The 20,392-nt window shown below is 37.1% G+C and overlaps 1 protein-coding gene across 1 annotated transcript; it reads left to right on the forward strand.

Moving 5' to 3' along the window:
- Positions 1 to 5,072: 5,072 nt before the first annotated feature.
- Positions 5,073 to 6,740, forward strand: LOC144998522 (pentatricopeptide repeat-containing protein At1g08070, chloroplastic-like). Its single transcript, XM_078958269.1, has one exon. It carries the CDS (start codon positions 5,171 to 5,173, stop codon positions 6,704 to 6,706), a length of 1,536 nt encoding a protein of 511 aa, XP_078814395.1. The 5' UTR covers positions 5,073 to 5,170; the 3' UTR covers positions 6,707 to 6,740.
- The last annotated feature ends 13,652 nt before the right edge of the window (positions 6,741 to 20,392 follow it).

Raw genomic sequence — 20,392 nt, forward strand, 5'->3', positions numbered from 1 at the left:
TTGAATCACTTCATGGATTTTATACGAGTGATTAGTGAGATGATAATATCTTATATTCTAGAAACGGAGAGATATGAGTTGTTGTTTGCGAGTCGGTTGCACATCGATAATACGTAAGCGCATTAATAACTTGATGTTATAAAATGTATTGTTGTGTGTGATTTGATAAGTAAATAGTACAAGCATATGAGTCGAATTTTATCCGTTCCTTTTACACTAAGAGGGATAAAAGAGATATATGTGGGCCCCTCGATGATTTAGTAATGACACCCTAAGCGCTTGGCTAAGCCAGGACTAAATTGATGTGTTCAATTGTAGTTTGTTGTCAGTGTTCTTAAATCGGAAATCGGGAAACAACACATGAATAGTGAGAATGATTATAATCCATGTCTCAGTTCATACGATATATAGAATGGAGGAGTATATGATCCTTTATCTAAAGGACGTGTTGCTGATAAGATCGGAGTTCGATAGCGGCTTTTGAAAGCTACAATTGAAAATCAGATTCTGAAGACATACACAATAATAGTTATTAGACTTATCCAATTGGGAGACTGTTGGATTAGGTGTCTAAGTGCATAACTATTTTTGGTATGTACTTGATTTGATTATGATCATGGTCCTTTTGGGTTGCCTTCACTCATGCAACTTGATAAGATGACAAGAAGAGAGAGCGTAGAGCTTATTATATGAATAATAAATTCGTACTCTAAATGGTTTTATTAATATATTACAAGATTAATACATTATTTGGAAATCATATTATTTAATTAGTATTGATTAGAAATTAATTTGGAATTATTTATGTGATCAAAAGAGACTGATTAAATAATTGGGGACTGATATTGCAAATCACTGATAGTTGCAATTGGGCTGATGGATCACTTTGGAATAAGGTTTGATGAATTCTATGGGAAGCCCATAAGGAATTCATCCAAGGGCTATTCTAGAAAGGTTTCATGGGCTGCTTAAGGCTTAAGCAGTCACATTAGGGTTTCCGCCTAAAACCCTAGCAGCCAAAAGTATAAATAGACCCCATTACAAGGGATTTTCAGACAAGGCTTTATGAAACCCTAAGGTGGCCAAAAATCTCTTCTCTCCTACTTCATCCTTTACATTGAGTGTTTGTGACTCCATTAGAGATGCAACACTTGGGGCACTAAGCTTTCAAAGGTCAAGGAGTTTTGTTATTACTACATAAAAAGTGAGGTAAGGTTTCTAACCCTAATCATATGTAATTTTCAAAATTGGGATGTTAGATTCTTGTTTATGCTTTGGATGATTATTTGCATGTATAACTTGAGAAAAACCTAGATCCAAAGCATTAGGGTTGCATGTACACCATAGGAATGTTGTAGTGCCCAAAAACCCATCAACTACAACATAACATAACAACCATCAAAATGCTCATCACTATTGAGGGATCACACACGAACTAAAAGTTTCTTGATTTTATCTCAACCCTCCTTGACTCGAGTACATATCCTCTGCTTTCAGTAGCAAGGGCCCAAACTACCTTCCACATCTATCCGTACTTTCCTTAAGAATTGCCTCGACTCCACAAAGTCCCTTTTTCCACCACTATTGCTCTCAGCACTAATCTCATCCTAGGCTTGCCCTAGGGTAATCTCCACCTCACCCATTCCTCAGCTGTCGAAGGTTTTCCCATCAATGTCAACTAGCTACCTTATGTATATAGCCACATGCAACAGAGATCACATAATCCTTCGAGTAAAAGACTCATCCCTAGCACGATTGGACTTATAAAAGTGATGCGCAATAGAGTCGAGTCCATCCCTCTGAGATTATCCAGCTTGTGCCATATGCGACTTGGCATATTCACTTAATAGCTAGCTCACATCGCCAGGAGTCCCACAAAGCACAAAGCAAGAAACATTCATACAATGGAAAATCTAACCAAAATAATCCAAGCAACCCATTCTATCCTCTAATCAGCAGTCTGTACTAGCATGAAATTCAAAGACTCATACAATCTTGCATAACCTAAACATGCTATCCTACCACTGGCTGATCAATTTCTAACATGCAAATCTACAAGCTCATAAAAGCATACAATACATCTCTCTTAGATCCTTAGCTATAATCTAGCATGCGAATCACATAAACATATCATAACATAAACTTGTATGGGTAATTTGGGAGTACTTACTTGAGCTCGGTTGATTACATGCACCACACCCCATTTTCCCTTTTCAAAGTTATTTTCTCTTTTCAAATTCTTTTCTCTTTTCAAAGTGTTTTCTAAATGATTTTCTTTTGAAAATTTTCATACCAAGTCCTCAGTTTGAGTTCAGACACACCCGAGAGTGTATCCGAATCCCTCAAACCAAGGTTCTGATACGAACTTGAAACATCCTAAAAATACGGTTCAAATTTTTTAATTTAAATCATTAAATAAACCATAAGTAATAACTCATCATATAAAAATCATAAGTCATGTATCTAAAAATATCATAAACATCTGTCAAAACATATCAAAGTAAAAACATCCCAGGCTAAAACAATGGTGTGTGCACTGCAGTCATCCCGAGCTCTTCCCCTTGTTATCAGAAGTACCTGAAACCAAAATTGAAAACTGTAAGCACGAAGCTTAGTGAGTCTCCCCAAGCTACCACATAGCATACACATAATCACATAAATTGGGGCTCCGCCCCTTCCTCGGGCGCCGCTCGACATCGTACAAAGTCCGACATCAAGCCTAGCCTGGCATCAAGCCCACTTGGTATACATATCTGTTTCTACCATGTCCGACCCGCTATATACATACAAACAATAACATATAATCATACTAGCACATAAAGAATCATACACATTACTATATACTCTCTTCCTAAGGCCTCGCCTATCATGAGCCCTACCCATACTCTGTTGATAATGAGATACGGAACCCCATCCACTCTCAGCTAGTGGTGACCCCTCCCATACTCACTTCCCTACCAAGCACATACAAGTATCACAAAAACAACAAGTATAACTAAACAAGCATTCCTTCATCAGGTACCACCCGACATTGAACCGTAGTTTAGAAACATACATATAACCTTTCTCGGGCCCCGCCCGACGTCATACTTTAGTTCGGAACATACTTATACCATAAATCTATCCATTAATAACATACTCAGATAATACTAAGATACGAGCCCAACCCACACTTAGCTACTAATCATAAACAAGTATAAGATACGGGCACAACTCACACTTAGCTACTCTACACGGGCCGAAATTAGTGCATTCGACCCGTTCCTACAGGAGAAACTCACTTCACAAGCTAACTGTAGAATCCCGCGAATAGACCTCTCGCTGCTACCTGGAAGATCCTCGAACTGTTGATCTCTCGACTCCCCGAGCTACTGATCATCATACAAATTAGATAAGTCTAGGATTCTTATAACTTAACCATAGGTCCTCACTGGGGTAGAAGACCATTCCACCCCTCACATACTCTTGTCCTAGTATGGACTCTACTCATCCCTTTTGAACCCTTTCCATCCTTCATTACCCCTCATGGTTAACCTTGGTCAAAGTCAGGGTCAAGGTTAAAGTCAACGTCCAGTAAAAGTCAAAGTCAACACTCCGAATTAACTGATCAAATTGTTGAGTCATCCTCCTAACTTGCCGAGTTCCCTCGCTACTCATAGTCATGACAGAACGAGTCAACTCGTTGAGTCCCTCTTCAGACTCGTCGAGTTTTGCCCTGTATAGAATCGGGGAAAATCGACTCAACTCGTCGAGTCTCTCTATGGACTCTCCGAGTCCCTTTGTCTGTTTGGGCCATCTTAAAAGATTAACCCCCTACTCTTCAGATCCAAGATTCATGCTTCATCTACATACTGGAAATGCCCTTTTAAGGGTAAAGTTTCCAATTTTACCCACTTATAGTACTTCTTAATAGGTTTAGCTAAAACCCTAGTTCTCTAGGACATAGATCTTGGTCCAAAAGTCATAATACTCCAAACCAAAGCATACTAACATAAATCTATGCCAAAGCTTGAGGTCAAATTTGATAACAAAAATCTACTTCGCATGCACCTTTCGACCAGTTCCGCAAGCAAGGTTTCGAATGCGCAAAGCTTGAGGCCAAATTTGATAACAAAAATCTACAAGATCTTGATGGTTATAGCACTTAACATGACGTTGAATCATTCGCATATTACTGGACAATCTGAGTTTGTAGGTTTCAATTGTATGTATGTGTGTGAGAGAGAGAGAGAAAGGGTATATTAGTCATTTCAGAAGCACGTCTCGCCATTAATGATACAAAGCTATCACAGTCGACACAATGACCATTCTTGAAAGAGTTTTCAAACTTAGAGGCATCTTTGTAAAAACAATTCTTATAAGTACTACACCTAATGCATTTTACTAAGCATATTGACCATTTATGCAACTTGTCTATAGTCTTTGTTAAAGATAAGATAATATGTAAAAACACTTTGATGACAAAACTATATATAAGGTCTGGTACCGGTGAGGACTCAAAAATGGTGAAAACTGCGAGGACAATTCTCCACCACTTTCGTCAATAGCACAAACATCAAACCCAAATACTTGACCGTGGTACATTCGCATGCGACTTATGTCCGTGGTAACTAATACGGACTCGAGGATTTAATTTCGTGCGACGAACATCCACGAAATGTCATTTAAGTGAGTTTTATTATTTATTTTCATTTATTTCCTTTTTTATTTTTCGTTAAAAGAAATAAAAAATAATAATTTGTCTTTTGTCTTTTTTTCATTTTATTTTTATTTTAAGAACCATGGTTTTTTCAAAAAAAAATTAAAAAAAAAAAAGTTATTGCCAAAAAACGAGATGACACCGCTTACGCTTTTAAGTCGTTACCCTTACAAAAACTTCATATCATCTTTCAAGATATTTGCGATAAATAAAATCAAATCTCCATCTCTTATTTTTGAATTCTACCCAATCCAACTTCACTGTATATAATATTAATTTTTATCGATAACTTATGTTAAAGATTAAATTAAACAGAAATATGATAGGAAAAAGTAAAACAACCCAAAACCTGTCACTAGTACTAAAAAAACAACGCAAAACCTGTCGAGCATGGTTTTTGCTCTGTCGGTCCAAAACATTTTCGTAGTATCTTAGAAAAAATATTGATATCGCATCCAAAAGACACCAAAAATGCGAATAAAACCTCTTCTTTCCAATCTTTCCTCACAGCAACTCGCCCAAATCAAAGCTCATGTACTAAAATCTTCAGAGCCACAAGCACTAAACACCCTTCTTGCTTCATTCGTAAACTCACACACCCCTCAAAATGCCTTTGTTCTGTACAATCAAATGCTCCAAAACTCAAACACCCACAACCATTTTAGCTTCAATTATGCTCTCAAAGCATGTTGCTTGACAAATTCGTTCAATAAAGGCCAAGAAATCCACGCCCATGTAATAAAATCCGGTCATTTTTCTCATACGTATATTCAAAACTCCTTCATCCATTTCTACGTTATACGAAATGACATCGCTTACGCTTATCACGTTTTCAAGACCATTGCTCATCCTAATGTGGTTTCATGGACTTCCATCATTTCTGGTTTTTCAAAATGCGGGCTTGAAGATAACGCCATTTTTATGTTTTCTTGGATGGATGTAGACCCTAATGCTAACACTCTCGTCAGTGTTTTATCTGCTTGTTCTAACATAAGAGAATTGAAACTTGGGAAAGCTGTTCATTGCTATGCTTTAAAGAACTCCATTCAAGGTAACGCAATTCTCGACAACGCATTATTGCATTTTTACATGCAAGTCGGGTCTTTGGAGAATGCCCAGTACCTGTTCGCTAAAATGCCTAAAAGAGATGTGGTTTCTTGGAGCACAATGGTGGGTGGTTTTGTACAAAGAGGTTTTTGCGAAAAAGCCATTAATGTTTTCAATGAGATGGTTAAAGGTGGTGAAGTCAAACCTAACGAGGCCACCATAGTCAATGTAATGGCTGCTTGTGCTTCACTCGGGTCCTTGAGTTTATGTGAATGGGTTCACTCTTACATTCAAGAAAGACAAGATATACAACTCGAAGGAAACATTGGAAACGCATTAGTCAACATGTATGTCAAATGTGGCAACATGAGAAAGGCAATTCACGTGTTCAAAACACTTAGAATCAAAGATATCATAACATGGAGCACAATGATAAATGGGGTTGCCATAAATAGTCTTGGACACCATGCTTTGCCACTCTTAAGTCTCATGTTAGTTCATGGGGTCGAACCCGATGATGTTACATTTATCAGTTTATTAACCGCATGTAGCCATGGTGGGCTTGTTAATGAAGGGTTGATGTTGTTCAAAGCCATGGTTGATTCTTACAAAATTGTGGCTACTGAGAGGCATTATGCTTGTGTTGTGGACTTGTATGCAAGAGGTGGTAGGGTTAAAGAAGCTGAGGATTTTGTTAGGGGGATGAGTATAGAGCCAGATGGGCATGTTTTGGGTGCATTGGTTAATGGGTTAAGGGTTCATGGGAATGAAGTGATGATTGAGCGAATTGGTCGTGTTCTTGTTGAAAAAGGTGTGAGTGGTGGAACTTTGGCTATGGTGTCGAATAGTTATGTGGGTTTGAGTAGATGGGATGAATCGATTGAGATTCGGAATAGGATGAATAGTTTAGGTTTGAAAAAAATGGTTGGGCGTAGTTGGATTGAGCTTCATGTATTATAGAACATATGATGTAGAATATAGCAATGATATGTGTTCAATAGTTATATCATAAAAATATTTTTTTAAGCAAAAATAAATACAAACCAAATAATCTTTTATGAAATTTAACCTGACTTTTAATATATATTGAACATGTTGTAAATTTATTCTAAAAAAATATGTTGTTACGCTACAGTTTTATTATTTTGAACAAAAATAACTTATAGAAAACCCAAAAATGTAAAAATGAATTTTAGATTTATTGCTACGTGCCGTTTCAAAAGCTGTCCTGCTCTAACGTTTACATTTTCGACCGTTAGAACCCACCACTATAAGTACACAATCTCTCTCACCATCTCCCTCATCGCAAATACTCACATCTCTTCTTCTTCATATCACTCATACTCTCTCTCGACGTGTCTTTACTCTCACTCCGACAGAGTTTCAGTTGCCGGAAATGGCGTCAGGTGGTGCACTCAGAACCGCAATCGTCGCTCTCTTTATTCTGGTCATCTCCGCCACCGCCGCCGCTGCGCGAGACTACGCCGAGTTTTCGTTAGCACCAGCGCCTGCTCCAATGGAGGCCGGATCTGCTGTTCCGATGACTCTTTCAATGGTTGTCGTCTCTGCTTCGCTGCTGATCTCTCTTGCTGGTGTCATCTTCCATTAAAGATAGAGAGGTGCGAAGAGTTGAGAGTAATGAATTGTGTTCCTGTAGTCCTAATTTTGTTTCCCTCTTTTTGCCCTAATATCTAATCAGGGTTTTGTTGTAATTTCGTTTTTGGCATTAAATTAAATTATTTATTATTATTTATCGGTGGTGTTAGCATTCTCTTTAGCAAATTACTCTGATCTTTTATTGGCTTTATCTGGTGCATCTGGTTTTTGTTATCTGGAAACAGTAAAATACTTTGCTACTAGTAACATATGCAAGTTAATGATTGATAAAATGTATTACAGATTAAGCACTTAATCAAAATGTAAATAACACCTAAGAAGTGATAAATAGGAACCAGGCCACACTCGATAATTTCATATATCCTCACGCTTCAATACCCTTTCTAACATACTTTGTATCTAATCAAACCACAAATGAGATCCACCATTAAAGAGGCATCAAGCTTATAAAACTCTCTTCAAATTCCATAGCAATCCACCACAAATGAGATCCTCCAGAGAGCATGTCTTTGTGAGAAAGTCAAATCACTTCTTTTGTCTCCGACTAGAATGTCGGGACCATCAACCATAAGAAGGAAAGAAGAATGTGAGTTTGCAACATAAGGAATATGACATGCAGAGCTTATTTATATGTTGGGTATGATAGTATGGTGATACTAAGGGAGGGGGGAGGCTCTTCATTTTTATATTGTTTAAATTTTTATTTGAGAAATATATATATACACACACACACACTAGCCATTTGCCCTTGCAAAGCGGCGACGACGAATAATTTCTTTCAAGCAATTAGTTCCATTCGGAGACATGTTATATTTCTAAGAACACTTGCACCATTATCGATCGGTTTCACAAAAATAAAAAGTGCAATGCCAAAACCAAAAAATATTATGGTGGTGGATTTCATGGAGGAAAAGAAGATGAAGATTTGAATTAGTCTCCAGTCAACTATATTTTATGCAAAAAATTAGGGAACTCCAATTTGAATGAGCTTTTAAATTTCAAACGATTTTGTCGAAAAGAAGTGTTTCAGATTTTGAATGCACCAGATACCAGAGAAGAGATATTTTAGAAGTACAAGTTGGGTCAAAATTGATGAAAATACTAATTCAATCCCTAAAAATAAGGAAATACTAATTTAAATGTGTTTTTAATACTTGTATCCCTAGCATTATCATTAGTAAGATATATATTATAATAGACAAAATTGCAAAAAAGATCCCCGTGGTATGCATTTTTTTGGGGTTTTAGTCCAAACCTTGACTTTTTTGGACCGGTGGTCCTTATGAGCAGGTTTGCTTGTAGTTTTGGTCCCTCGGAAAACTAAAAAGACTAAAATACCCTTGAGGTATTTCTTTTTCATTTTTCTTTCATTTTTTATCTATTTTTATAATTAAAAAATTAAGAAAACTCTCTCTCTCTCTCTCTCTCTCTCGCTCTCTCTCTCCAGAAACACGACGTAGGTACTCTGGTGACCATTTTATCACTGACCATTGATTTTACCATTCCAAATACACCACACATGTTTCCTCCTTTTGTTCTATAAATGTCACACAGAACTACCTTTCCCTTTTTCTGTCATCTCCAACCAGTGCAACCCTTTAACACTGACGATCTTAAACCCAATGAGGCTCCATCATCTCCAACTTTTTAATTTGACAAAGTTTCGGCAGTTTGAGACGAGATGAGAGGAGACGAGAGTTCTTTGCAATCCTTCACCAAATACACGATTACAGAATCAAACAAGCTAAGAATCGGTTGATTTCAATCACAGTTAAACAAATCCGATAGTCAATAAACCCAAGAATCCAACAGAGTCAAACAAAGCTAAGAACTAAAGAAGCGAGCCGTTAATGAAACACAATTAAACAAAGATTAGAATCAAATTTATAGGAGATATCGATTTTAATGCCTAGAAACAGGCAAACACAATTAAGCAAACCAAGAATCAAACACAGTCAAGCAAAACCAAGAGTCAAACAAGCCACTAGTTTCAAAAAATTCCATATCAAAATCAATCATTCCAGAATTCGATTGCTTAAAAAAAACAAATCGAACCCAGACCACCAAAACAGTGGTCGATTTTAGAAATCAATTTAGATTTTACAATGGTTTGATTTTTTAAGTCGTAGATCAAAAATTGAACCACCTTTCCGATTTTCCCTTATCTTTGATAATCTCCATTAATTCCTTCATAATAGTTGTTGCAACTTTCTTCGAACTATAAAATCGTGTTCCTGGGAAGTATATTGGTAGCTCGATGATGCCTTTTCAGAACACGTTGAACATATAACCGAGTTTTGCAATATGATTTGGGTCCTCAAGGCGTAGAAATAAGGCGAGCTCAGAGCTGACCTGATGTCTGTATTCAGAACAAAGAAGATGAAAGCGGAGAAGGACCTATAATTAATTCAGATGGAGACACCGGGTGGGTGTCGGTTGATTGTGAAAAAAATATGGAGATTGTCGATCGATTTTGAGATGAATAGAGGATGCGATTCATAGTGTATGTGGTATAACGTGATGCATAATGGATTTGGGGATTTAGGGGTTTAGGGATCGTTTGTTGTGTGTGTGTGTGTGTGTGTGTGTGTGTGTGAGAGAGAGAGAGAGAGAGAGAGAGAGTTTTCTTAATTTTTTAATTATAAAAATAGATAAAAAAAAATAAAAGAAAAATGAAAAAGAAATACCTCAAGGGTATTTTAGTCTTTTTAGTTTTCCGAGGGACCAAAACTACAAGCAAACCTGCTCATAAGGACCACAGGTCCAAAAAAGTCAAGGTTTGGACTAAAACCCCAAAAAAATGCATACCACGGGGACCTTTTTTGCAATTTTGTCATTATAATATTATTATATTAACAGTTGGTTGTACTTTAAGCTTAAAGACTTGAACGTTTTAAAAAATATTATTATTATATTGATTCTATTTATAGAAATAGTAAGATTTCTTTTATAAGGTACAACAATACAATGCTATAACAAAAGTTATAACAAAAATACAATGCTAATCAAATCACATGGACCAAAAATGTAGTTTACCCTAAAAAATAAGCAAAATGCAAGACCATATTTGACAAAACTACAAAAAATGGTCCCTACGGTATGCATTTTTTCTGAGGTTTAGTTCAAACCTCGATTTTTTTTAGATTGGTGGTCCTTTTGAGCTACTTTGGTTGTGATTTTGGTCCCTCACTAAACTAAAAATGCCCTCCTGATATATATATATATATATATATATATATATATATATATATATATATATATATATATATATATATATATATATATATATATATATTATCTTTTTTATATTTAATTTAATGTTTTATTAAATTAAAATATAAGGCCCACCTCTCTTTCTATCTCTCTCTCTCTCAAAAAAAAAAAAAAAAAAAAAAACAAAACAAAACAAAAAAAACAAAAACCACTTGCAAACCTATTTTTGCAACCGAAGAACAATTTATATAGATTTTGTCTTTATAACTTTGGTTGTTAAATCGAACATAGAACACACACATGCAAATTTTGTGACTCTACCTCTAAAAATCATCCCTTGTGACTCTACCGCCGACCCCCCTCCCCCTATGAATTTCTTCTTCATCATAACACTCATAAGAACCCCAATGTATCAAGAGCAAAAGGACCCACAAAATACAAGTAGAATTACAAAGAAAAGGTATCACATTCTGAATCGAAATGCGTAGATTTATGATATGTTCATTGTTGTTGCCCGTAGATCACCCATCTCTCACCGCACATCGCGCACAATTAGGGTTTATACTCAAAATAAATGTGTGTATGTATGTGTGTGTTCATCCACTAATGTCATCCTCTACTTCTTTGTGGTTCTCTAGTCAACCACATGAACTCATATCATCTGTCATAATCATTCATAACATCAGAAATCTGATTTCTCCCTTCTCAAACAATTGATTTCTGCAACTTAGATTAACCCACACACTTTAAAATCATGTCATTAGGATGAACTCATCGGGCGAATAGATTCTACGTCAAAAATTTAAATCAAAATTCTCAAACTTAAAGGGTACACTAAAAATATGCGACTCATGTTGCACCTACAATCGCCATAGATCTAACACTTTCACCGGCTATAAAAATCATATAATTTGGAAGGATTTAGTGGTAAATTGGAGGAGATGAGATCTGGTGGGGAACTCACCGACTCTGCAACAAGAATGAAAATGGTTGGTGGAGTTGTCGTAGGGCTTGTCGTTGGAGTTGTCGAGGCGGTGACGTTTAACAAAGGTGAGTGTCATTCCAAATATGTGAGAGAGGGGCGGTGAGCACCTGATGGTGAGCTTTTGATATATATTTAATTTGAGCATCGGTAAGGATGATTGCACAAACCTTGATTTCTGATCGTGGTGTTGCTGGTTAGAAGGAGAGACAGTGGTGAGGAGTTGGGTTTTGAAAAAGACAAGGGTGTTAAAGAAGATGATGGTTGATTATGTCTTTGGGTATTGAAACCAGAGAGAGAGAGAGAGAGAGAAAGAGAGAGAGAGAGAGAGAGAGAAAGAAAGAGATTTTTAGTATTTATTCCATTTTCTGTATTTATTTATTAATTATAAAATAATTTTTTAAATAGAATTAATTATAAAATAGTTAAAAAAAATAAAATAATGAAAAATAAATGTATTAAGGGTATTTTGGTCGTTTTAATTTGGGGAGGAACCTTTTTCACATACAAACTAACTCAAAATGAGGGAAAATGACTATTGAAGGTAGCTAACTGTTGAGTTTGTTCTCATTTGGTCTATTTCCTTTTTTTGTATCTAATATATCATCGAATTTGTTGTTTGCGTTCATTATAACCCTTTTGACCAACTATCACCTGTGATAGCCGGTCAAAGGGTTATGGTGAAAACAAACAACAAGTTCGATGATGTAACACCCGTAGATCCGGGCTAGTCAATTTAGAGACGATAGGCGTCAAAAATGAATTTTTGATGAAAGATTATTTAGAATGAATAATCTTAACTAAGTTGTAGTATATGTTACAAGGTTTCCGTGCATATAAAGAACGCCGAAATCCGAGTTATAACGAAGAAGTTATTACCTGTCGAAGTTTCGCGACAGAACCGGCACGACATTGAATGACGTAAAAAGTGAATTTATGTTAGAGTGATATTTAGCCTTAGCAATATAAACGAAAGTCGTAGAGTTCGTTAAACCATGAGTGTGCATAAAAAGAACGTCCAAATCTGACTTCGTATGAGGAAATTATGATTTTTCTAAGTTTCGACTTAGCGGTATGCAACCCGAATGCTCGATTTGAGACCGATCGGTTTTTAGCCGAAACAATCTAAATGAGAATCGAAGGTCTCGTTAATAGGAGTAAAACGATAAAAATATAGGCGAAAACGGACATCGGATGAAGAAGTTATGAATTTATAACGAAATTTTCTTGTCTCGGCCTACTAAAAATAAATTCAAAATCAGCCGACGGAGTCCAAACAAAAGTTGTAGATCGTAGTCTCACCTATGTGTGGATATAAAGAACGTCGAAAATGGAGTTCGTATGAGGAAGATATGAATTTTTGAAGTTTATTAAATAATTAAAGTATTTAAATTAAATAAAAATCCGGATATTATCCAAAGGGGGGGAGTCACCGGGCTTATCCACATTACGCCCAACGTAATGTAGATTTACGCCCAGCGTAAATCAGCTTCCAGCCCCTATAAAAGGGTGTCGAGGGCAATCGACTTCCTTGCTCATTTCTTCCCGTTTTTTCACGTTTTTGCATCGTTTTTCGTGCAAGAAACATCCCGAAGCCCCGATATCATTCCCGAGCCCCGAAGCAAGTCCCGAGGCCCCGAAGATCCCAATAAGTGTGATTCCCGAGCCGAAGCTTTGCCCGTGAGGAGCCCGGTTTTTGTGAAGATCTTTCAGATCTACCGAAGAATACTACTTCTACAAGTCGTAGTGCTGTCCGATCATCTTCTAATCAAGTGAGTGTGTGGTTACTTTCTTCTAACGCATAATTATGAAGTATTTTATACGAAATATGTGTTATGTGTATAATTTTGTTGTTATGTGTGTGAATGTATATTCACTTTCTTCTATCTCATAGATCTGATTTATTCTCTATGAAATACGTGTTATGTAGGTATGCCTCATCTGTTATGTGGAATAGGTATTGAATGAGAATGTTATACAGGTTTTAAACTATGTATAAAAATATATATTTTTATCTACTAATATGTTGGGTAGAACATGGGTAGATAGTTGATGTGTGATAAACAGATGAGAGGCCCCGATGTTGTTGTTGTTGATCTAGTTATTCAGCGAGTATGGATTAGACCAAGAGGTTAGTTTTAGATCCGGGAGTATGGATCAGGTAAAGAGATAAAACTTGTTATTAGTCTGGGAGTATGGATTAAGACTAAGTTAATTGTCCCTAGTCCAGAAGTATGGATTGGGCACAGTTATTCATCCGGGAGTATGGATCAGATCAGGATTAGGGTATAGTTAATTGTCCTTATTCCGGGAGTATGGATTGGGTACAATTATTGATCCGGGAGTATGGATCAGATCAGGAGGTTAGTTTTAGATCCGTGAGTATGGATCAGGTAGTTTTAGATCCGTGAGTATGGATCAGGTGAAAAAGGTTAGTTTTAGATCCGTGAGTAGGGATCAGGTAAAGAGGAAAATTTTAGATACGAGAGTTTAGATCGTGTCGTTGTGAGGATCGATGGGGTGGGATAAGAGTTGCCTTTATATGGTGAAATTGTAATAGTTTGAATGTTCTATATTTATAAATATATGATATAACATTGTGGGATGAAAACCCTATATGCTCACCAGGCTCCCAAGTCTGACCCACTCAGTTTTCTTTGCATTACAGGTAATGGCACAAGAGTATAAGTTGGTGGACTTGGCGAGAGATTTTGGATTATAGGCCAGTAGTTATGAATAACTGTTGTAATGTCTATTTTGTTCTGTTTATGCTTTTGGTCTGTATTGAACATGACATCCCGAGATTTTGTTATATAATGAAAATAAATTTCTTTAAGGAAATGCTTTGATAATTTTTATCATATTTTGTTTTGGGAACAAATTCTGCAACTGTTTTCTTTAAAAGATTACTTTGATTTTATAAAACAAAGCATAAACAAATCGGTCTTTTCTGGCCGTGAAAATGGGGATGTCACAGTTGGTATTAGAGCATTAGTTTAAGCGAACTAGGAATTTGTAGGAAATTTCTAGACTTAAACTTAGAATGCTAAGTAATGATTGTGAGCAGTGTGTCTAAAATATGTTAGGTAGTACACCTAAATTGACACAAGCACTAGTTTATTTTAGGAATGATGCCTAAAATGCTTTTATGTGCTAAATGTTTTGTGTGATAGCTATATTGGTGCTATTATTTGTTCGGATCTATGGTCTGTTGCCGACCGGATCTGGAAACCTTATGTGTTTAGGATTCTAAGCGTATGTCTACGATATTAGAACTAGCATGTAAACGTTTCAGAGTGATAAGGATGATTTGAATATCTATCGTGAATAAGGATCTAATTTCACCTTATTCGGTGTATAGATAAAAAATGGTGAGAACAAGAAGTGGAGTTGGAAATGCTGATGAAAACAGGAATCAACCATCAGTGATTGAGCAAATACCTATCATAGCAGCAGCACTGTGACATCCCCATTTTCACGGCCAGAAAAGAACGATTTTGTTTATGCTTTATTAAAATCAGAGTACTTCTTTTAATAAAAATGTTGCGGAATTTGTTCCCAGAAATACATGATAAATACGTTATTAAAACATTTTCGAAGAAACGTATTTCATTCATTTCAAAATGTTTGGGATGTCATCGTTAATACAGAAACATAAGCATAAACAGAACTTACATTTATTTACACTAGTGATCTACATCTCTTTAAATCTCTCAGTGTAAAGTGACTTTGTATCAACACCTGTGATATAAATGAACTGAATGGGTCAGGTTGGGAAACCTGGTGAGTACATAGGGTTTTCAACCCACAATAATATAATTATTATGTTTAATCAATCAAGCAATTAAACCCAATTACCCATTTCCATTATCTTCTTTACTCTTAAGGATCTACCCTAAGAATCAACTATTTCTCGTTCATTCATTCCTAAGGATTATCCTAAGGAATCGGCACAAAGTACATCATAGCCACGGTTTACACAATGGGCACTAAGTCTGCATAGTCGTCAGGGTTTAGGCATCAAGTCTGCATGATCACCAGGGTTTAGGCATCAAGTCTGCATGATCACCAGGGTTTAGGCATCAAGTCTGCATGATCACCATGGTTTAGAGTACACCGAGTGAACACATCGTTCACAACACCTACAGGTTGCGAGCTTGCTAGTGTTCCACTGACTGTCTAGAATAGTCTGTGGTTGTCATCCATACTCTGCTGAATGACGGGGCCATCATTTGGGAAAAAAGGCTTCTCACATTATCCACCTCTCACCCTCACCTCGTGGTCTATAACACCTCTCAACTCATCATTCAACTCATATTCCATCTATTATATCTACCCATGTTTACCCCAACATTATCGTAGATATAAAATACAGTTTAAATCATTTAAAACATGTATAAAATCGTTCATTTAGCATAGACAACAAGTACTCAGATAATATGCACACATAGCACGTAATTTATATAAAATACTTCGTATCTATGTGTAAGATGAAAGGGAACTATGCACTCACCTGAAAGGTGGTGACTCAGCACTCGGACAACGCTTCGATACTCTCAAAACAATTTCCTTCGATAACACCTAGTACCAATACCACTAGGGTTTAGTCTAACGATAACCGCGACAAACTAATTAGTCTGACTATTATTATTATTATTATTATATAAGCGTTAATAACACTCAATATAACTCATAATAATAGCCCAAATAATTATTTTAAGGACCTAATAACATTCCTATAATTATTCGAAAGCTATATTAAAAATTGCGTAAGCGTAGCACACTTACAGCGAATTTTATCGAAAACCGGAACTTTATTTGGAGCAGCGTTTCGAAACCGAAAGAACCTTTTTCTCGGGACTCCGGAAGCCTCGGGGCTTCCCTAAGGTGCTAGGGGGTTCTTCCTAGGGTTTATGGAGTTAAAATGGGCTAGAGAGAGAAAGTAATTTAGAGAGAGAGTGAGTTTTGGTGTGAAAATGAGGGCTGCCTTCGGACCCCTTTTATAGGCGCGCAGCTTGGTCCTTACGCTGGGCGTACCGAGGGTACGCTGGGCGTACTCCTCGGGTATGGATGCCAGCCGAAGCCAGCTGTCTCGCACTCTATTGGACGGATAAGAACCGAAGTACGCGGGGCGTTCTCCGGATGCTAGGCGTCTCTTCGCTATGCTGGGTGTAACCCTCGCACCAGGTGTCACCATCCGAAGCGATTTCATCCGATGGCTGGGAGTTTGGCCACGTCATCCTTCCTTGCATCAGCTTCACAAGTTTACTTTCCAACTTTAAAAATTCGTAACTTTCGCGTACGACCTCCGTTTTCGACGTTCTTTATATCCGCGAAGGTGGGAACGTACTCTACAACTTTCGTTTAGACTTCGTCGGCTAATTTTGGCTCGATTTTAAATTTTATATTATGAACGGGCCGGGACACGATTGGTCCGTTAAATCCTTATAACTTCTTCATCCGACTTCCGTTTTTGCCCATCTTTTTCTCGTTACGCTATTTTTAACGAGATTTTCGATTCTCATTTAGGTAGTGTCAGCTGAAAACCGCTCAATCTAATTATTCGAATTTCGAGTTGTACACTGCTAATCTGAAACTTCGAAAAATTATAACTTCTTCATACGAAGTCAGATTTGGGTGTTCTTTTTATCGATGTTCTTAGTTTAACATATTCTACGACTTTTGTTTAGATCACTAATTAAGGCTAAATCTCGCTCTATCGTAAAATCACTATTTACGCTTCCCGGTATCGTACCGGTTCCGTCGCGAAACTTCAACGGGTCATAACTTCTTCGTTATAACTCGGATTTCGGCGTTCTTTATATGTACGGAAACCTTGAGAAATATTGTACAACTTGTTTAACATTATTTATTCTAAATAGTCATTCGTTGAAAAGTCGTTTTCGACACTTATTGCCTCTAAATTGACTAGCCCGGATCTGCGGGCGTTACAAGCACCTGAGCCGATAACAATGGCCGGTGTACAATTGATGATTCAGACGATGTTGGATCGTCAGATGGATGAAACGAGATATCTGCTTCAACAGAATCGTGAAGAACTTATAATTCAAGTGGAAGAGCCCGAAGTGAATGAAGGGCGCTCGGAAGGTGGAAACTTTAGTGGATCTGTTGGTCAAGCCAACCCACCGATAGTTAGGCAAAACAACCAGAATGGAAGGAATGATGGAATGGGATGCAAGTATAAGGATTTTCTGACTTGCAAGCCATCGACCTTCACTGGGAAGGAAGATCCGATCGGAGTTATGGATTGGATATCGGAAATGGAGCTAGCCTTCATGACTTGTGGTTGCAGAGGCAGGTTGCAGACTATCTATGCAGTGCGTCAGTTCCGAGGTGGAGCCGTTCGATGGTGGAACACTCTAGGGAAGATCCTAAGCCCTAACGAGCCACTGCAACTGTCTTGGGCAGAGTTATTGGTGCAATTCAAGCGCAAGTTCTGCTCGGCCCAAAACTTGCTAGAGTTGGAGAACAAATTTCTGATATTGAAGAAAGGCAGCATGTCAGTGGATGAATACACTAATGCCTTCACATACAAGATGGAGTTTTCTTTGCGCATCGTCTCAGACAAACTGACAAAAGTCGACCGGTACGCAAAGGGACTCACTTGGGAGTATGTAGTGCCAGTGTGTTAGGCACCTACTCTAGAGGCAGCTATTTGGGCTGCCAAGTCTGTTGAGAATATCATCAAGGGGAGGTCTGACAATAAGGTTGAAGTTTGCGAGAAGAGAAAGTTAGAAGGAACTTCAGGTTCTAATGAGAAAAGAAAATTTTCGAAGTCTCATTCGAAGAAGCTCGAAGAAGGAGCACAATGGTGTGACAAGTGCAAAAGGAAGCACATTGGGGAATGCTCTAAAGAAATGACCTGCTTCAAATACGGGAAGACTGGTCATTAAGCCAAAAAATGCCCAAACAAAAGAGAAGCTTGCTTTAAGTGTGGTGAAGAAGGACACTTCAAGCAAAACTGCCCAAGAAGAGAAGAGGCTATAAAGCCAACTGCACAACCAAAGCCAAGAGCATTCCACATGATCCTCGACGAAGCAGAAAACAGTGCGAGGATTTAAGGATGAAGACTTCATGTCAATATATAAAGTCTGTATTAGGAAGTGTAGCCTACTAGAGGCGTAGTATAGGGTGAACTTGAACTTTTGTGTAATAATTTCAAGGAATTAATATAAACCCTAGTTTTGCTAGCTGATGTGTTGAATGGTTGTCTGATTTTCTTGTATGGTGACTTGGTCGACTGCAGGACAATACTTGGGACGAGTATGAGTAGGTGTGAAAGGTAGTAGATGCATATACTACCGGAAGCATAGGAATCGCACTTGGATCAGGGAAAGTCACAAGGTTACCAAGAAGCTAGTGATTGATTCCATTTTATTCTGGTATGTCATTACCATTGTTTCGGTAATGACTAGTAAGATGGTTCTTGTTCCGACCCTAGTGGTCATGTTTAAATTTGAGTTCGACTACGAGGAGTATGTTACGTGGTCTAGAGGACCAAGTTAGTGTTGGATAAGGTGTCTAAGTCCATAACTTATTTGGTATATACTTGACCCAACCCGGCATGGTCCATTTGGGTTGCATTTCATCCAAACTATTTATGGATAATTTTATGAGAGTTGTACACATATTATTATTAATATATTATAAGTTATAATATATTAATATGAAGTCATGTTATTTAATTAGTCTTAGTCTTAAGTTAATTATGAATTAATTTAGAGATTAAAAGGAAGACTAATTAGATTGTGGGCTATTGGTTTTATATGGTGTGGGCTAACACCCATTTGTTAATGGGCTAGGCTTGTATGGAAGTCCATGGATGATCCATGGATCTTTTAACCCATGGATCCTTGGAAAAGGAAAGGTCATGGGTTATTAAGGTTTCACCCTAATCATGTACACTATATAAGCATGCTTATGTTGCATGGAATAGCCACTAGTGTGTGTGCTTGTGTGTGGCCGAAAATTGTAGTGTGTATACACTCTCTCAAAGTTTTCCAAGAGTTTGTGGTGATTTGTGATTCCATTTGAGGCATTCACACTATTGGTGCGCTGCCCTCAAACTCCTTAAGAATCAAACTCATCAAAAAGGTATGTAATCTCTTCTAACTCTTTTATGTTTAAAAGTACCCCATGCCATGTTAGATAGGTTATGAACCTTGGAAAATTATTATTTTGCATGTATTTAGACAAACATAGATCCAAGGTTTATTAGGGTTGCATGCACACTTAGGAAATGTTAGATTGCTCAAAACCCAACAGTGGTATCAGAGCCTAGGCTTGCTTTTTTGATACTTGATGCAAAATAGTGAAAAAAGTCGGAATCTTTGTTGTCTGCATGATGGACTTGCCGAGTCCATGCGGGGACTCGACGAGTCCAAGGCAAAGTTCAACCTACTCGGCGAGTAGATTCGTGCTTTGTATGTGTTCATATAAATTTTGAAACTTTGATAATCATGTTCATGTTCTTATAAATTTAGAAGATGATAGGAATTATTTGCGGAATTGTTTAGGATAAATTCTTGATCATTTATGTGTTTTAATGGAGTCCATAATTTGTCCTCAAGTTATGGATATCCAAAGGTCACATTTCTTTAACACCCATTAAAAACACATAAGTTACATAAAATGAAGAGTCTTCATTTTATGAACCTTTAATTCATAAGTTATGAAATGAAAAGTTTTGAAGAGTTACAAAACTTGTCCTCAAGTTTTGGAATTTGGAAAAGTTTCACACACTTTAATAAACTTTAATTCCAACACTTAGAATTTTAAAAGTTAAAATTCAACAGTTATACTATTTATAACAT

The sequence above is a fragment of the Lactuca saligna genome, chromosome 1 (assembly GCF_052625555.1).
Source record: "Lactuca saligna cultivar CGN05327 chromosome 1, ASM5262555v1, whole genome shotgun sequence".
In the NCBI taxonomy this organism is placed as follows: domain Eukaryota; kingdom Viridiplantae; phylum Streptophyta; class Magnoliopsida; order Asterales; family Asteraceae; genus Lactuca; species Lactuca saligna.